Source organism: Ciona robusta, chromosome 2, assembly GCF_009617815.1.
Source record: "Ciona robusta chromosome 2, ASM961781v2".
Classification (NCBI taxonomy): Eukaryota; Metazoa; Chordata; class Ascidiacea; order Phlebobranchia; family Cionidae; genus Ciona; species Ciona robusta.
The window spans coordinates 2,348,440-2,365,960 of record NC_143236.1 but is presented as its reverse complement, the minus strand read 5'-3'; the positions used below and the strand labels follow the sequence as shown (position 1 = coordinate 2,365,960).

Genomic DNA, 17,521 nt, shown 5'->3' with positions numbered 1-17,521 from the left:
GATTGACCAACTAAATTCTTTAAGGAACATGAATGTAATAACAAAATATTATTATGCTAATCACAATCAGTGTTGTTTAAATTATCACATAAACGCAAAATATCAATGCTTATTGTGGCAACAACACATGACTGATGACTCCAATTAAAATAAAATTGACCCAATGCGGCAAAATAACTATTTTTCGTTTTTTAATGGTATTAATAACGGAAAGTATCGTCGACAGCTTGCGTTTAAACCCAGTATCCTTTATAGTCATAATATAATGATCTGGCAACATTGGAAAAAACTACTAGAAGGTGGTTTCCCAGTAAAATTCTTGGGGAATTCCCTTAAATTGTTGTAACATTTGTTAAAAACGGGAAGTTATAATAGTCAGCCCATCTGAGTTTTTTTATATTTTAAACTATTTAGCGTTATGTATAAAATAGTTGTATCAATTGACAAGTTACCGACCGAATTACGAACAATTAAAGCAACGACAGTATGGCGGGGTGACCTGTGTGACATTAACACAGAGTTCGTGAGAGATATTCCACCACCGTTGCGCCCTACAAATGTACGGAGAGGGGGAATATCTGCAATTATATGTTTTGCCATTTTTCGTAGTTATCCTGAAGCTTCAGTTTCCAACTTCCGCCAACTTACTGATTCTCAGTTGATCTTCACTGTGGAAAATGAAGGTCAACTAATCGACGATATTAAAAGTGAAGTGGGCAATCGGAAATTAAACTCAAGTCTGCAAGATTTGCCCTCACTGCTATCAGACAGTTTATACAGCGTTTTTAAGACATCCACATTGACATTTGAACTAGAACTGTAAGTACTCTATAGTATTTTTAAGAATTTATTTTGAGTTATTGCAGAGTTTGTGTAAAATATAGGACCAGGTCGTCAACTTTGCAAATTGATTCAAAGACAACAGTACCTGACAATAGAAACAGGGAAAACAATGAAAATGATTTGTCTCATGGTAGGTATTCAATTTTATAATTTTACATAATTAGAAAAGGTAATCCTTTAGCTGGTGGCCACCTGAAATTTTGGTTTCAAAATGTTCCTTAGGTCTCACTGATACCCACTGTATAATTTTTTTTTGAAAAAACTTGGGCGTTCGTGTTGAAAATTAACTTTGAAAGAGAGCGAATGTTTGATTCCTACGTTAAAACAGAGGGGAAAAAACAAGGCTATACTGTCTGAAACCAAAATTTCAGCTAAAGGATTACCATTAGAAAATGTAATTTTTATTAAATACCTGATTTTATGCATTTATGAAAAGAAATGTCAACGAATCCAAAAGTCAAAGAGTCATCAACCAATCTGCAATGCACGGAAACAACAGTTGATTCATCTAAGTTTAGATTTGAGGATATGTTAAGTTTTCTTACTGAGGGTAAGCATTCAAAATCTTTTTATAAAGTGAATGAATGACTGATTGTAATTTGCTTTCTCTTCACGTGGCTGGAAAACGACACTTATAACACAGGTGTTCTGTTTCATACACCACGTGGCAGCTCACGAGTTAGCCTTGAACCCATAACCTCTAGGCTAAAGGCAAGCGTGCTAGCCACTGTGCCACGGAGCAGTAATGAATTGTAAGGCAACTATGACAGGGATAAATTTGCAGATGATGGTGCATCTCTATTTAATGAGGGTAAATATAGAGAAGCAATTCCATTTTTGGAGTCTTCCTTAAAAACTGTGCCAGATCAAGAGCAACCACTACTACAACTTAAACTGGCTCTTTGTCTCCGTGCCTGTAATAGAGAATATAATTCCTTTCTTACTAAAGCTCTTACATCTGTTGAAAAACAAGACACCAGCTTAAACAATATCATGGGATACGCAGAGGAATTTATTCATATTGCTAAGAAATATGAGAAGGAAAAGTCCTTTGTCCCAGCTGTTCTAATATATTATGCATCAGCAACAATTTACAGCAAGACCATGCATGTTACAACAGTATTTCCAAAATTGTCTAACTGTATGACTGATATTCTGAGTGTTGCACAAGAAAATTCGACTCAATCATGTGTAAAACTGGTTCTTAGCAAGTTGACTCAGATCATCAACTTACTAAAATCAATGAAAGAATGTGAGGAACAAGCAGAGGCTATTGGTACAGGGTATATGTATTTGGGTGGCCTTTACAATGCTCATGGTATGCTTAATAAAGCAATCAGCTCATTTCAATCTGGCATTGAGGTCTTGGAAAAGGCTTCGGGAAAAAATGCTGCAAAGAACAGTGATTATGGCATGACAACTTACCATTTGGCTCGTTCAATGCGAAAAGTTGGAGAAAACCCCTTGCAAGTGGAGAGGATTTTAATGACAGCTATTGAGCGGCAAAAAGGAGCAGAAGACTGGAAGCTGCATTCAAAAACAAAACAACAACAACTGATAGAAAGTGAAGATGAGCTTGAAAAACTGAGATGTTCCCCAGCATAGTAAGCTGACTTTGCGATATATGTAGAATTTTAATGACATAATGATATATGTAGCATATAGGGTATTACTAATATGTCCAACTATTATTAACAGCCGATCCTGTTTGGTGGAAGAGAAAAAAAGTAAATATGAACAAGAGAAAACAAGTAATCAAGGTAATACCTTTTATTTTACTTTGAAAATCTTGCTTAAACTAATCACTCAATAAAAGCAAGCAAGTTGCATATTACTGACGACTATATTTTAGGTGGTGCACAACGACTAAACAAACCAGATCAACACACAGGTACTCCTATTAGATGATTTATGCAAGGAAAAGTAGCATTTGTATCAATTTTTTTTAGAATTTACAGATGATGAAAAAGTGGGATTGAAAGATGAAAACCAATTCCATTTTGAACAAGTTTTGGAGCAACGTAATGTATACTTGTACATTGGTAGATACAAGATATTAAGAATTCTTGGTATTTAAAAAAAAACAAACGTGGGGCTTATAGATATTTTACTTCTGTATTACCACATTTACTATTAACTAATAAATAGGGCATTGAATGAATGAAAGGTATTTATCCTGCTAATTTTCATACCCACCCGCTCCTTATAAGATACCACATATGTACTTTACAGATGACTATTGGAGAGGGGTATTTTTTCTGTTTGGTTTATGATTTTCACATCTTCTGGTCTAGAGGCCAGGACAGCTAAGCCATGGCTAAATATGTAATTATGACATATACTTTCTTTATATAAAAATAAATAGATTGAAGTTAATAAAACTGGTTTACTCCGCTTTCAGAACGAGCAGAAGATAAGTTTGATCAAGGTTGCTTTGATGAGGCTCTTCCTCACTTGGAGGAAGCTTTAAAAAATGCCGCCCCAGAAGAAGCAATCTATTTAAAACTTAAAATAGCATTATGCCAAAAAAAGCTTGGGAAGAATGAAGAAAGCAAACGACTTGTTACTTCTGTAATGAAAAACTTAACGGAAAATCCACCAAATGAGTACAAGTGCTTTGCAACAGCAGAATTAATACGAAAGATTGCAGAAAAATATGTAGAGTATTCCTACTTCTCAATGGCTGTGTGGATGTATGTGACAGCAGCCAAACTATTTTCCTTAAGTTCAGATCATTCAAACGCTCTCATTGGCATTTACAATTCCATGAAAAATTTAGATCATATAAATGATATTAAAGGAACAAGCACGTATGTTGACACCTTTCTCCACACTGCTCTCACAGAAGTTTTAAACATGATGGTAGCGTTTAGTACAACACACAACATCCAACATAAAGCGAAATACCTGGGAAAAGCATACCATTTGTTTGGAGTATTTTGTTACACAAATAAAAACATGCAAGATGCCATATCACTATATCAAAAAGGAATTAAACTTTATGAAGAGGAATTTGGATCGGATGCAAAATATTATTTTCTTTATGGTGTCTGCACCCACAACTTAGCTGTGAGCATAGAAACCAACGGCGAAATAAATGAAGCAAGAGAAATGTTCGTTATAGCAATGGACCGACAAATGGCAGCAACTGACTGGGAATCAGAAGACAAAAGGAAACGATCAATAAATCTTACCAGAGTAGGTCTAGAAAGAACATCAGTATACTCCACGCACAAGTAAAAACAAAGTGTAGATTGATACATCGGGGAAGTGACAAACATTATTTTGGTGTTCATCCTTTTAATGAATATGTAATATTTAAATTTAATGCTAATATATTACTGGTGACCTACTATTGTTTCTTCACTGTGGTGTGGGTAATACCAAAAACATGAAATATTTTAATAAATAATTTTTCTTAGCTTTGTATTGAACCAGTATATTAGTTTGAATCATTTTGTTACTGTTTTATCTCTCTTTGTAAATCTAAAATAAAATGCATCTATTTTATTGCACTGTTAACGTATTGTTGGATTTTTTTCTATCTGTTGATCTGTAATTGACATATATTTTAGGTTCAATTGTTTTAGAAACAAAATAGGCATGAACATACGAGTGTCTGATTTGCACCACTTACCAGGAGAGCTACAGAAAGCAGCAACTAGTGTCTTTTGGCGGGGTGACAGTCAAGATATTTCAACTGCATTGTTAACACCAATTCCATCAGTATTCCTTCATACAGTTGTTCGTAAAGGGGGAATCTCAACCGCATTATGTTATGCTATCCTACATAGCTATCCTGAAGCTTCAGTTTCCAACTTCCGCCAACTTACTGATTCTCAGTTGATCTTCACTGTGGAAAATGAAGGTCAACTAATCGACGATATTAAGGGTGGAGTGGGCAATCGAAAATTAAACTCAACCCTGCAAGATTTGCCCTCACTATTAGAAGACAGTTTCTTCAACATTTTTCAAGAAGTCCACCTGTCTTTTCATCTTGAAAGGTGAGAATTTAAACTAATGCTCTGTGTGTAGTTATTTAAACTAATGGACAAACAGGCAGTCATCCTGTTCTGGTGGGTCGTCTATCAAAAGTAAAGAAACAATAGAGCAGGTTGACACTTCCGATTCAGGTAAATATTACAATCACCATTACAAGTATAATATGCCATTTTAAATATAAATTCCCAGTTTTTATAGACGTGCCACCAAACACCAATAAAACAACACCTATTAACATTCAAGAGATGATGGATTTGATTGCTCAAGGTATTTATTAATAACATTTAGGCAACGGCAATACAATAACAAAAAAATATATTATTAGATGACGGCGCATCATTATTTGAGGAAGGTAAATACGGGGAAGCACTTTCCTATTTGGAGACGTATTTAAAAACTGTATCAGGTTTGGAACGGTCATTAGTGCAACTTAAACTTGCATTGTGTCTTCGAGCTAGTAAAAGAGAAAGTGAATGTAATCTACTCATAACTGAAGCACTTACTTACATTGAGAAGACACCTCACCTCAGTGATCAATGCTTGAAATATGCAGAAGCTTTACGTAATGTTGGTTGCAAGTATCGCAATGAAGCAGCATATTCAAGATCGGTATTGATATTTTCTGCATCAGCATTTGCTTTTTCTAAGTGTTTAAATGCTAGTCTTGTAGCTATAGGCATGACAAATTGCATGACTGACATGAAAATTGTAGCAGACACAGACCAGAGCACCGTTAAGTGCAAAGAACTTGTAAGACATACGTTTCTAAAGGTTCTAAATTTACTGGAAGCAATGACAAAGTGTGATGAGCTCATTGAAGCCTTAGGTACCGGTTACATGTACTTGGGACGTTTGTACAAGCACAATCCAAGAACAGCGGTTGTATGCTACCGTAAGGTTATAGCTTCTCTTGAAGAATGGTTTGGAGAGAATGATGCCAGAAAACGAAGTGACTATGGAACGACCACACACAATTTAGCTCACACATTGCAAGAAATGGGTGAAAATTTTGAAGAAGTCGAAAGATTATTTGAAGCAGCAATTGAGCGACAGGAAGCAGCAAATGATTGGGAAAATTCATCAGCCACAAAAGAAGAATGTTTAAAAAAATCTTTCAGTGCATTGAAAGAAGTCAGAACTAGGCGCCTTTTGTAAGTAAATGTTTGAGATTGTGTAAACATAAACTGGCAACCCCATGCACATTTTGTTTTTCAGTACAAAAGCTCAATCCACTTCTCAGCAGGCAACTTTAACTTCAGTGTCGAAAATTAATATTATAGGTAGCCTACAGCATAATTATATTTACTGAAGTAATACACTATTGTGGCAATTCATTACACAGGCACAGAAAATGAAGCAAGTATTGGTCAAAATTCAACAAATACTTCAGAATTTGTGTCATTTCCAGTGGAATCTCAAGCTAAACACTCCAGTGACAGTAAAAAATTATTTAATGTAAGTGATTTAAAAGTTTACAGATTGCTTTCTACTGCAGACACTACTTCTGGTGGTATCACCACCACAGAATCAACAGAACACTCAGAAAACTACATGTTCCAGTTACTCGAGCTAGGTAACTACTATATATTTACTAAAAATACACAAGCTACCTGACTGCACATATTTCTAATGCCTAAGCATTTTTTAATCGTAGAAGTCTCTGTAATTCATGAAAACATTCACAGGTCTTAACCTCCAGTAATCATGTTTCATTTTCTGACTATACCAATATTTTATGCTTTGAAAAATTACTTACTACTTTTTGCGCACAGAAAATGGTGATGAGTTGTGGGAAAGGCAAGAATACACACAAGCCATGCCTATCTATGAAAGATGTCAAAATCACCTTTCCTCCACAGATAAGCCACTGTACATGCTAAAACTTGCTTTATGTTTAAGTCAAGGGAATAAGAGAGAAGAGAGCAAAAAACTGCTCACTACAACACTCCAAAACCTAGAGCAAGACCCCCCAGTTAACTATCACTGTTTCAAACTGGGTGAAGCAGTGCGGCAGATTGGTCAAAGATACTTTAGGTGTGGCTGTTATTCAATGGCCACATTGGTTGTTATTTCAGCAGCAAAGCTTTTTGCTAGGTGTACCGATGTATCCAATGGGCCAAAAGGTATTCTAAACTGTATGAATGATTTAAGAAACTGTGTCAAGCGGCATAGTACATCTTTTCAGCATCAACTGAATGTTGAGAAGGTTTTAACACAATTTATTGATATGATTAAATCATTTCCCTCCAGTGAAACAGCCAGGAAAGCTAATATCCTTGGAAGAGCCTATAGTGTTATGGGAAACTTTTTCCTTAAAACTGGTAAAGAAAAAGCTGCAGAGCAGAGCTATTTGTCTGGGATCAAATCTTACGAGGAAGCATTTGGTACAAAAGCGGAAACTTATTCTACTTATGGTGTATGTACACATAACCTTGCATCCTTGATGCAAGAATATGGGAAGTACCAAGAAGCAGAAATGCTGGTAAAACAGGCAATTAAAAGACAGAATGCAGCTACTAATTGGCACTCTGAAAGAGAGAAAGAAGAGAGTCTACGTAAAAGTCAGAGTTTACTTGCTCACTTAAAAAGGTAAAAATTAAGTTCTGTTACACAACTTATAGTTTTTTCATATAGAGCACTTTACAACAGTACATTCAACATGTATTATATTCATCACGCACTTTAGTAAGATACAAAAGGCAAAGACACATGTAGATGATTATTGCAAAATAATTAAACAGTATTACTGATTGCACTTGCATGGTTTTATTTTTTATTATTAATATTATTTTTTTATAAAAACTTCTTCAATGAACTTTCCCAAAGTAACATCTCGCATTGATAGACCACCAACATCATGTGTACTTAATGTGATTTGTACCTAAATTAGAAAAGTTTTATAACCAGTGAGCTGCATGCAGTTTTACAAAAATGTGCATTTATTATTGTTTTGTTGTCAGTTGTTGTGAACAAATTGTCAGTTGTTGTGAACAAAAGCACACTGCACATCATGTGCCTAAAATAGTTGTACCTACTACTTGCAAGAACATAGGGGTGCACATTACAGATTAATTAGGTATTTTAACATATCCTGGAATACTTAGTTTAGAATTTGGAAGGTTTTTCATGTATATTAAACATTTTTAAAACGTTTAAAAGTTTTAGACAATTTTTGTGTTGTATCAAATGTTGCTTATTTGGCATTTTCGCCCCTTATGTTATGACAATTATGCTCTGCAGAACTAAGATATGAAAACGCTTAATCTCTAACTACGCATCAAGCAGAACCGCTAATGCGAAACGTGTTGTAACCATTTTTGTAAAATTGTTAGTGTACTGCAAGAAATGACGTATAATAACATCATCAAATAGAATACTGAATCCAATAATTAGATTCAAAATTTCTTATTGTGCATCCCTATACACACATATAGTTTTACACTGTTATTTCTACTTTAATTCATAGTACAAATTTTATTATGCTTAATTAATTGCAAATATAAAATATATATAATATAAAACAAACAATACCTTATTGTATACGTTAAACCATTCTGGATGGTGATTCATGGTCTCGGCTTTTAAAGCAACCCTAGTCATGAAGCCAAAAGACTCATTAAAATTTGAAAATAAAAATTCCTTGTAAATTGCATCTCTATCCTTAACCATGGACCATCCAGCAGATTTTAAAGGAGCCAATTCAGTTTCCCTTTGTGCATCGGTGAGGCTCATTTTAATCCTTTTGTGTTTAACCTGTAGGTGCGAATGATATAATATGGTTATTATTTATAGTGTTTATGCAATTAGTTAACTTATTCATACATAGTTAGTTAACGTGTGCTTGCAGAACACAATAAGTATACCATGAATAAGAAACCCATACATGTGTTGAATAACTGAACACCAAATATAACTACAGCGCTGTTATGCTTAACACACTAAAACTAAATTATAATCACTCACCTGGGAGGTCGACAAGTACGAAGAGGTAAGTAAGACACCACTGCAAACCTGCTTACAGTGCGATAGTGCTTTAAGCGTTTTGTTATGATGGCGTATGCCTCGTGAAGCGGAAACGCCCGTCTGAACAAACACACCAGCCAGTGAAAAATAAACAACCATCTTGACAACGACAAGATATTCAACCGAGACGTTGCCGACGCCAGTTAACATATAGTAGGGTGGGGGAAGATGGGACACTTTGTCAGACGAGACTTTTGTTTAATTTTCTTTTTACGGACCCCCATTTAATGATAATCAGAAAAACAAGAGATCACAGATCTAATGAATGAACACGTTTCAAACTAATTAGCATAAGATAGTAAAGTCGGGGAAGATGGGGCACCTTTAACACATAATATTCAAATAGCCTGATCGTGTTTTAAACAATTAACAACGGCCTGTGGAAGTCGTGAAGATACGGTTTTAAAATTCATTAAATGTTCTTTGTTTACTATCAAATGAAAAGAGAAAACAAGAGAAAAGGTGTCTCATCTACCCCCACACTGCTATATTAATTAATCATTTTACTACAACGGTCGACTGGGCTCGACCAAAAACAAATCTGAAGTAACCAACAAAACGGGTTCTATAGTCGCCATTGGTGACTGTGGAGCAGTAGGCAGAATGTATTTACCTACATGTATTATAACTAATGAAACTTATGACGTATAAGGATTGAGTGATTGGTAAAGAATATGTGTAAATACGCTTTGTACAACTCCTGTACCATGTGTTTAGTGTAAACTTACACTAATTAACGTTGTCGTCGCTTAACATCGTCGCTTTTTCATGAATTTTGACAAACCGTAATCACACAGTAATTAGGTAATGTTAGCAGTTAATATTAATCATATGATGTTGAATTAAAACTAATGTTTCAATTACGTTTAATGATAATACGGTATAAGAGTTGTGCATTTAATGCGTCCCCACTTAAATGCTAATAGTTTGATTCAGTCGTGAATCGTTGTGTGGATTTCTTCAGAGCCATAGAAATACCGAGTAGTCCAACCCATTGTTACGTAAAACACAAATTGAACGGCAATTTTGGGTCCAAAATAACACAGTAGGTATAGGGAAAATGTATGTTTTTCGGTAAATTACAGAAAAACTTGGGCCTAAAAACAAATTTAAAGGTTGAAAAATGTAGAAAACATGTGTTATTTGTTTTCTGTGTCAAAAAAAGTCAAAAATTAGAATTAGAAGCGGTTGATTTGCGACATTTTAGTCATTTAAAGCGGCTAAATTTATACATTTTTTCTAAAAAATGTTTGGTAAGGTAAATAGAAGCTGTTTTACAGCTTCCCACAATAGGAAAACACAAACAAAACTTAACAAGTTCGTTATACCCATTGTCAAAGTCACCACTTTTGCTCTATTTTGGACACACATAGACGGCAGTTGGACTACTCGGTGTTTATACGACTCTGGATTTCTTATCTTATATAACCACAGAAATAAAAAAGAATAGAACGCGCATCTTCAATATAGGTAAAGGGGGGAGCATGATAACACTCTCTTTCTTTCGCAGGTCGTTCCCGTTTACTATTGTAGTCAATGGAATCGAGGGGTTTTATGTAGTTTTTCTCCGTGTTTTGACTTAATTTCAAGTCATAGGGTAAAACAACTATTTTCTAATATATATATATTTCTAACAACCCGTTTTTTTAAAGGTTTTTAATTAAATTTATTTAATATTTAAATTTCCTAAACAAGTGGTAAACTGTAAGCGTTAACCCACCAAATAACTAAACTGGCCTAATAAACTTGAATAGTTCGTGTAGTTTTGAAATAAACAGCTGAAACCTCCTAAAACTACCATGCGCCTATCTTTTACAATGGAGACCAAGCGAAATGGGGACGGAGTTGGCGGTCACGTGAATAGAAAAAAAGAATATATCACGTTTTTGGGCAGTTGCGCGTTCTACTCTTTTTCATTTCTGTGTATATAACACGTGCCGTCGTTCCCCGCCAAACTCCAGACAGTGTTTCCGCTAGGTAAAGTGCATGAAGAAAGTAATCGTTAATTAATCGCTCATCGTGCGGTTTTAAATCTGAAAATTCAGTCCAAAAATTATAAATATATATTATGATTTGATTTAAATCAAGAGATTAAAGAAAATGCTAGAATTAAGAATTTAGATAAGTGCGGAAAATAGTCTCGCAAAAAAACAACAACAACAACAACAACAAGAACAACTGTTCGACGAAAAAGGATCTATATGACCACTAACGTGTTCAATAAGGTTACAAAATTATTCGACAGTATTATCACGACTTTATAAAACGCCCGTCAAAGCTGATTACTGTTTTTAAATATTAAAAAATTATGTAAAATAGAAACAGTATACTTTGAACAGGTAAAAATGCGAAATAGTAGGGTGCTATTTTTTAAAGCTCGCTAAATCACAATAAAGCCAATGATTTTTTTTAGTTTGCGTGTGCGAACGATTAAACTATAGTTTCATAGCTTCATAAAACAACCTTGAATATTTCGTACAGTTTGATTTTGTCTCATAAAACTAGTTTTAGTTTTGTAAAAACACTGAGATATAAGCATGAAGAGAATAGGCAGGGGTCAATATGACTTTAATTTAAGATAAAAAACAACAAAAAATATTGGTTTAACGTTATATATATGAAGTTTACGGCAAAGAAACTGGCACAGCCTGTTAAACTCGGTAGGTTAACTACAAGTTGCAGAATACTGCTAATGTAAATATATTTCAATTTAGAGTCCCATCTTCCCCCACATTGTAGTTTTGTATGTTTTTATTGCCGAACTTTGAAAAGATTTGCTTTTAATTTAGTAATTTATACCTCAGGGGGTTTTCAACTATAAGATACTGATATAATAAAAAGATAATATTTTGAAAATATATTCGAAATTTGGTCACTATTTGCACTTCTTGAAAATTTATGAGAAGTGGCTTGTGCCAAAAAGAGAGTAGTAATACCCAATTTGTAGCAAAATTAAAAACTTTATCAATAGTTATTATCAATTTTCTGTTACTGTATTACATGTTATAGTTATACATTTGTAGGATACAAAATTTATCCATTGATGTTCGAACATTACCCATTGTCGTTCAAACAATACTAATTGTTACGCAATAACATAACGTATAGGTAACATGTTAAAAACTATAGCAGTGGGGCAAGAAAATGAAAGTTTAGACCTAATTTTATTTACGTGTATATCTATTTATAAATATACACTTAATAATCAAAATTAACAATGATTTTAAACTGTCCCATCTTATCCTGTGTGTTTTCGAATTTATAAAATTTCACCTTTTGTGCGGATCGGTAAATAACTCCTCGTGTGTTTTATTATATTTTTTTAAATTGGTGTCAATTAATAAAGGAATGATAGTACTAACTACTAATTCGTGGTATTACCCAAAAACCGTCATCTATTTTGATTTTGGAAATATTTGGCAATATGTGCTTAAGAGTCCTATCTTCCCCCATTGTACCATATACCCTGTGTAAACTATTGTGCTTACGTCTTAATCAGTAAGCTGTGTCATAATTTCCTGTTCGTGTTTGTGTGTTAGGAAACGCATGTCCACATCTTATCGACCCTTTAATCACGTGGATAGGCGAGTTGGGTTTCGCAATATTGTCCTTTTTTCTTGTGTACGTTTTCTTGCCACGTATATGTTTTATAAGGCTTATGTTTTATGTGTCCTGTTTTTCTGCCCTCTCTACGTCGTATAGTCACTTCATCGTTGTGTCGTCAATAAAGAAGTCAATAAACTGTTGAGCTGTGTGATAGTCAATCGTTCGTTTAGACGAGATACAGTCTCAAGTACGCGTAGAGACTAGAGAGTAACTACTTTTGTGACCACCCCCTACACAACTTCTTTGAGTAACTAGGTCAGACCAAAAAAACACTTCTTTGAGTAAGTCTTTTTTGGTCAGACAGACTCACCAAGCTGTCCAGCAGACACCAAAGCATAATTTTTGACGTCATGCTGTAGTAATGTGATTTATGTGTTTGTGTATCAGGTATTGTACCGACACCTTGAGAAAAACTTTTTCGCTACTTTGAGCTAGATTCGTATGCAACTCAGACATTGATTGTTTGTTTATGGCTTCCTGTGGTGTCGTTAATCAGCCACATTATCCTACATCTATCGTCTAACCAGTACGCACAAATTCAGAAACCGAAATGTTTGTGGACGTTTCTTTTCCATGTGAAACCTTACACTGTTATACTGCACAGGCAAACGATAATATAAGCTGTAAACAGACAAATAGAGATTCCTTATGTTATCATGATGGTATGAGCAGATTCTATTTTAAAAAGAGTAAGTACAAAGTTCGTCAGTGAGCTTTAAATTCATAAAATAAACGATGAATTTGTGGTCTGTGCGTTGCATTTTCCAGATATGCCTCAGAAAGTTTCGGTATTTATCAACGGTCACATTACTTAAAACAACAGTTTGTTTTATTTGCATTGCTTGGTGAGTCCTACATACCTATATACGGTGTATATTAAATATAATAGAGTGGAGGAAGATGGGACACCTTTAGCCCATAGTTATCCAAAAATCCGGATTGCGCTTTAAGCAACTAACAACAATCGCGAGGTATTTTAATTCCTTCAATGTTCTTTTTTATACTACCAAACGAAGCGAGAAATTAGAATGAATAGGTGTCCCATCTTCCCCCACCCTAATATTTACCGTATATTAGTTACGTGCCTCATGTACCAGGATTTAATAACCTAATTCACAAATTCATGTTTTCAGTGTTGCATATGCAACACGAGGTTTCAAACCAACTTTGACGACAAAACCTGAGCATCTTTCACCAAAACTGTGGACGTTTGTGGAAAATGACTATTTCAATAGTTTACAAACTGTTCTTATACCATTTCGTTTTTTCATTGACGTGGAAGACAATCAAGAAGCTGCGCAATCTGAAATTCCAGATTTTGCCACGACTGAGTTTCATTTTGTTATAAAGCCGAGAGATGAATTCTGTAAAACAGGTAGAAACAGAACAATATTAATTTAAATAAGTGGACACGTAATATTATATTTAATATATATGTTATATCCACTCTACAGTACATACTATTATAACCAGCAATACATTTAATATATATTCATTACGTACAGGAAACAGGTGCTTAATTATCTTAATGACGAAAAACAATTGCTTTTTATATTGCAGGAAATGTCGACGACCACTTGCTGCTCATTTTAGTTAAAAGCTCCGTGCACCATTTTGACCAACGATGTGTGATTAGGGAAACCTGGGGGTCTACTTCCAACATTTCGAATGTACAGGTGTGGCATTGTCGAGTGTTATATTCAATGTTATAGTACTTTGGGGTAAGATAGCGAATCCTTAACGCCTATATCCCAAATCTCTTGATCGTGTTTAGAACAATTAACAACTTTTGAGTCACGGGCCTTCGTTATAAAATTCTTTAAATATAATCCAACTCTGTAACATGTGTACTACCAATTGGGACGAGAAAGGAGAGTGTTCCAAGCTTACCCCACACTACTTTAGAAATAAAATATAACAAGAGTTTCTAAACAAACATTTTATCACTAGATTAAAGTGGCATTTTTATTGGGTCTGTCGACAAATGGTTCCCACCAACATAATGTTTTGGTTGAAGATCGTCAGCATGGTGATATCGTGGTGGGATCTTACTATGACGCTTATAGAAACCTGACTGTCAAGTCTTTAATGGGCTTGAAATGGAGTTATCAGTTTTGCGGGTGAATAAATACTTTTATGTAGCTGTAGCCTACTGCTGGCTACTGTTTTTTTAGGTTAGTAACACCAAAGTTAGTATAAGAGTAAAACCAGTGTCGTCACAAAACAGAAATGTATAGTAGAGTGGGGTAAGACGGTGGTACCTTTGATTAGAACAAATCGTCTCATATGTCCAAACTTAAAATATATGGGTTTGGTAGTGACATTACCACGAATTAGTTTTATCACACTTTTATTGAAAACAATTTAAAAAATGAAAACACACACTAGGTGTAATTTTAGCGATTTAGCAACAGGGGGCTAAGATGGGACAATTTAAAATTGTTGTTAATTTTGAATAATAAAGGAATTTATTATTAAGAATACACGTAAATACCGCAAAATAATACTGTAGACACTTCGAAAGTACGAATAAATATTGTATCCTACAAATGCATATAAGTTTGTAATAACAGAAAATGAATAATAGCTAATAATAAAGTTTATATTTTGGCTACAAATTGAGTATTGCTACACTATATTGCACACAGGCCACATTTCATTAATTATCTCCAAATGCTTGTGACCTGATTTCAAACATATTTTCTATATATCTTGTTAATATATCAGTATATTGTATGAGTTTTTATGTCGCTTATATAGAAACGACTGATATTGTTTAATACCATTAATCCCGTTAGTGTGTATTTGTAACCGGATTTACTCCTGGTTGCATGTTAACCATACACACAAAATAACGTCTTTAATATGTATATGGTAGGAACAATTCTTGTATTTATTTTCACAGAAATGCCGACTTTGTTTTGCTTGTTGACGACGATGCATTTTTGAACCTACCTATTATTCTACAAAGCTATATTACAAAGAATTCAACCAAGAGAAATGTTCTTCATTGTGGGAATGAGCTTTTAAAAAAATCCGTGGTTGGTTTTGTTGTTCATTTCTTAAAATTTGTTTTACTGTATGAACTGCTTCACGATTTTGCTTGTCATCTTTGCGCAGGGACCATAATTGGTATAATTTACCTTCTTTAAACCAGGTTGAGCGAAAGGGCAAGTATTCCGTGCCAGAAGAGGTTTACGATTTGCCTTTCTATCCTGATTACTGCAACGGAATATGTTTTATAATGTCGCATGATATCGCTCATACACTGTACCTGACTTCGAAGCGAACACATTCAGATATAGCAATTGACGATGCCTATATTACTGGTATTTTGCGATATAAGGTAAGAGTAGCATATTGTAGAGTGGGGGAAGATAGGACACTTAAGCACATATTGCCCAATATTTCCAAAATCAAAATATATGACGGCTTTTATTTGGTACTAATTAATAATATCACATGACGGCTTTTGGTACTAATTAGTACTACCATTTCTGCATTAAAAACCATCATTCAAAAAACATATTTAAACACACGAGTTAGTTAGAGTTATTTAGCGATTCGCACAATAGGTGTAATTTTACAAATTCAAAAAAAAACAGGGTAAGACGAGACAGCTTAAGATCCTTGTACATTTTAATTAATAAATGTTTTTTGTATTAAAAATACACGTTAACACTTTGGTAGTAAAATGCGCTTATTAAATTAAAATAAGTAAAATGCGCTTATTTAAAAATAAGTTTGTTAGTGGTATACTTACTTTTTCTAGGCTACAACAAAATACCAACTCAGTTCTGCTTACTTTAAATCAAAATCTAAAGTTTTAACGTGTAAACGTCGTTTCTGGAACTTTTACAACAGAGGGTCCTAAGAAATTTGGACGAGGCGGTCACTGTATTTGTTCCGACCTACTGCGCATGCGCAGGAGCGTCTCGGCGCATGCGCAATAGCGCCCGGTACAAATATATCAGTCGGAACGAATATATTACGACACCGGTAAAAGGCACGTCTTACGCCGAGATCCGTCTTTTCCACCCTAATATAAAATAACCATGTAGAGTAACCACATTTTTCTTGGTACGGCTGTTAAATATAAACACCCGTGTGACATCCGACTTTTTTCATGCAGTAGGGTGAAAAAAAAACGGGACACCTTTAACACACAACACTCAAATATCCTGATGGTGTTTTAAACAAATACCAAACAGTCTATGGAAATTGTGGGAATGAGGTTTTATATTTCTTTGAATGTTCTTAATTTACTACCAAACCGAACGAGAAAATAGAATGAACAGGTATACCATCTTTCCCCATCCTACTACATTTACCAAATCATATTTTTCTTGTAGTAGTCATTTCCCTATGTTAAACCTGTTTAATGTCAGTATATTTTACGCAGGCTCAGGTCCCGCTTGACACGATGCAAGCCGGGTCATGCTTGTACTTCAGTAACGATTTGGACGACGTTAAAACAAAATTGCGGGATGAATGGCAACGAATTAGTACATCAATTACTGATTTATAGTACTCGCATTATGTTTTTTTACTGTTTACAGTGTTTAATTTTGACCAACCAAGGCATATAGGCCTATACTCGGCGCATGCGCAATAGCACCCCGTACAAATATATCAGTCAGAACAACTACGTCACGACACCGTATAATCGTATATAAACACTCTGTTCTATTAACGCTAGATGTCGACAAAGATTTAAACGATCTGTCTTGACGTGTCTCCTGTCAAACGCGAGAGACATAACGCGAGCGGTAAAGAGGTTTTTGAGTGTTATAGTACCGTCAATATTGCATAGTCGTTAGAAATAGAATCTATAACGAAATAGAATCTATAACTAACTAGTTATCAACTATTAAAGTAAGCTGTAAAGCATTTCTTTTAATTTAAACCTTGAATTATCGTGTGGTTTTGGTTTAGTTAATGGCATCATTATTTGGTTCTTCGGTCATTACTCTTAAAACTTTAGTATATCTGTAATAAAAGCTGAACAAAGGACAAATTTTTAGTGTTTTACTTTTAAAAAGGGTGG

General features: G+C 34.5%; 4 protein-coding genes across 8 annotated transcripts; 3 read left to right on the top strand and 1 right to left on the bottom strand.

Moving 5' to 3' along the window:
• Positions 1 to 312: 312 nt before the first annotated feature.
• Positions 313 to 4,356, top strand: LOC149740020 (uncharacterized). 2 transcript variants are annotated; one of them, XM_089871374.1, is made up of 8 exons: positions 313 to 819; positions 885 to 973; positions 1,280 to 1,393; positions 1,628 to 2,447; positions 2,542 to 2,603; positions 2,696 to 2,734; positions 2,802 to 2,864; positions 3,245 to 4,356. In XM_089871374.1, the coding sequence occupies exons 1-8, from the start codon at positions 419 to 421 to the stop codon at positions 4,081 to 4,083; spliced, it is 2,427 nt and encodes an 808-aa protein (XP_089727500.1). In that variant the 5' UTR covers positions 313 to 418; the 3' UTR covers positions 4,084 to 4,356. The 2 variants fall into 2 exon arrangements, with proteins under 2 accessions (XP_089727500.1, XP_089727499.1); XM_089871373.1 differs by having other exon boundaries at positions 2,793 to 2,864.
• Positions 4,357 to 4,441: 85 nt separating this feature from the next.
• LOC149740019 (uncharacterized) lies at positions 4,442 to 8,929 on the top strand. 3 transcript variants are annotated; one of them, XM_089871372.1, is made up of 8 exons: positions 4,442 to 4,847; positions 4,903 to 4,976; positions 5,035 to 5,112; positions 5,171 to 5,996; positions 6,061 to 6,125; positions 6,188 to 6,283; positions 6,341 to 6,418; positions 6,618 to 8,929. In XM_089871372.1, the coding sequence occupies exons 1-8, from the start codon at positions 4,447 to 4,449 to the stop codon at positions 7,436 to 7,438; spliced, it is 2,439 nt and encodes an 812-aa protein (XP_089727498.1). In that variant the 5' UTR covers positions 4,442 to 4,446; the 3' UTR covers positions 7,439 to 8,929. The 3 variants fall into 3 exon arrangements, with proteins under 3 accessions (XP_089727498.1, XP_089727497.1, XP_089727495.1); XM_089871371.1 differs by having other exon boundaries at positions 5,044 to 5,112; positions 6,188 to 6,418; XM_089871369.1 differs by having other exon boundaries at positions 6,188 to 6,418.
• Positions 7,485 to 9,097, bottom strand: LOC149740018 (uncharacterized). The gene is made up of 3 exons (XM_089871471.1): positions 8,809 to 9,097; positions 8,377 to 8,598; positions 7,485 to 7,726 (listed from the first exon to the last, which is right to left on the bottom strand). Exons 1-3 carry the CDS (start codon positions 9,016 to 9,018, stop codon positions 7,631 to 7,633), a joined length of 528 nt encoding a protein of 175 aa, XP_089727597.1. The 5' UTR covers positions 9,019 to 9,097; the 3' UTR covers positions 7,485 to 7,630.
• A 1,578-nt stretch (positions 9,098 to 10,675) lies between these two features.
• Positions 10,676 to 17,491, top strand: LOC149740017 (beta-1,3-galactosyltransferase 5-like). Of its 2 annotated transcripts, none has more exons than XM_089871439.1 (7): positions 10,676 to 13,319; positions 13,608 to 13,849; positions 14,035 to 14,150; positions 14,425 to 14,594; positions 15,380 to 15,515; positions 15,632 to 15,820; positions 16,607 to 16,817. In XM_089871439.1, the coding sequence occupies exons 1-7, from the start codon at positions 13,210 to 13,212 to the stop codon at positions 16,607 to 16,609; spliced, it is 966 nt and encodes a 321-aa protein (XP_089727565.1). In that variant the 5' UTR covers positions 10,676 to 13,209; the 3' UTR covers positions 16,610 to 16,817. The 2 variants fall into 2 exon arrangements, with proteins under 2 accessions (XP_089727565.1, XP_089727564.1); XM_089871438.1 differs by lacking the exon at positions 16,607 to 16,817 and adding an exon at positions 16,877 to 17,491 and having other exon boundaries at positions 11,859 to 13,319.
• Positions 17,492 to 17,521: the final 30 nt, after the last annotated feature.

Bases quoted from the DNA above. Each gene is read 5' to 3' on its own strand.
- LOC149740020 (XM_089871373.1), top strand. From the start codon at position 419: ATGTATAAAATAGTTGTATCAATTGACAAGTTACCGACCGAATTACGA. The intron at 1,394-1,627 runs GTAAGCATTCAA...ATAAATTTGCAG, and splicing joins GTTAAGTTTTCTTACTGAGG to ATGATGGTGCATCTCTATTT. The intron at 2,735-2,792 runs GTACTCCTATTA...AATTTTTTTTAG, and splicing joins CAAACCAGATCAACACACAG to AATTTACAGATGATGAAAAA.
- LOC149740019 (XM_089871369.1), top strand. From the start codon at position 4,447: ATGAACATACGAGTGTCTGATTTGCACCACTTACCAGGAGAGCTACAG. The intron at 4,977-5,034 runs GTAAATATTACA...ATAAATTCCCAG, and splicing joins GGTTGACACTTCCGATTCAG to TTTTTATAGACGTGCCACCA. The intron at 6,419-6,617 runs GTAACTACTATA...TTTTGCGCACAG, and splicing joins GTTCCAGTTACTCGAGCTAG to AAAATGGTGATGAGTTGTGG.
- LOC149740018 (XM_089871471.1), bottom strand. From the start codon at position 9,018: ATGTTAACTGGCGTCGGCAACGTCTCGGTTGAATATCTTGTCGTTGTC. The intron at 8,599-8,808 runs GTGAGTGATTAT...TCGCACCTACAG, and splicing joins CGTACTTGTCGACCTCCCAG to GTTAAACACAAAAGGATTAA. The intron at 7,727-8,376 runs GTATTGTTTGTT...TTTCTAATTTAG, and splicing joins GGTTTAACGTATACAATAAG to GTACAAATCACATTAAGTAC.
- LOC149740017 (XM_089871438.1), top strand. From the start codon at position 13,210: ATGAATTTGTGGTCTGTGCGTTGCATTTTCCAGATATGCCTCAGAAAG. The intron at 13,850-14,034 runs GTAGAAACAGAA...TTTATATTGCAG, and splicing joins AGATGAATTCTGTAAAACAG to GAAATGTCGACGACCACTTG. The intron at 15,516-15,631 runs GTTGGTTTTGTT...TCTTTAAACCAG, and splicing joins AGCTTTTAAAAAAATCCGTG to GTTGAGCGAAAGGGCAAGTA.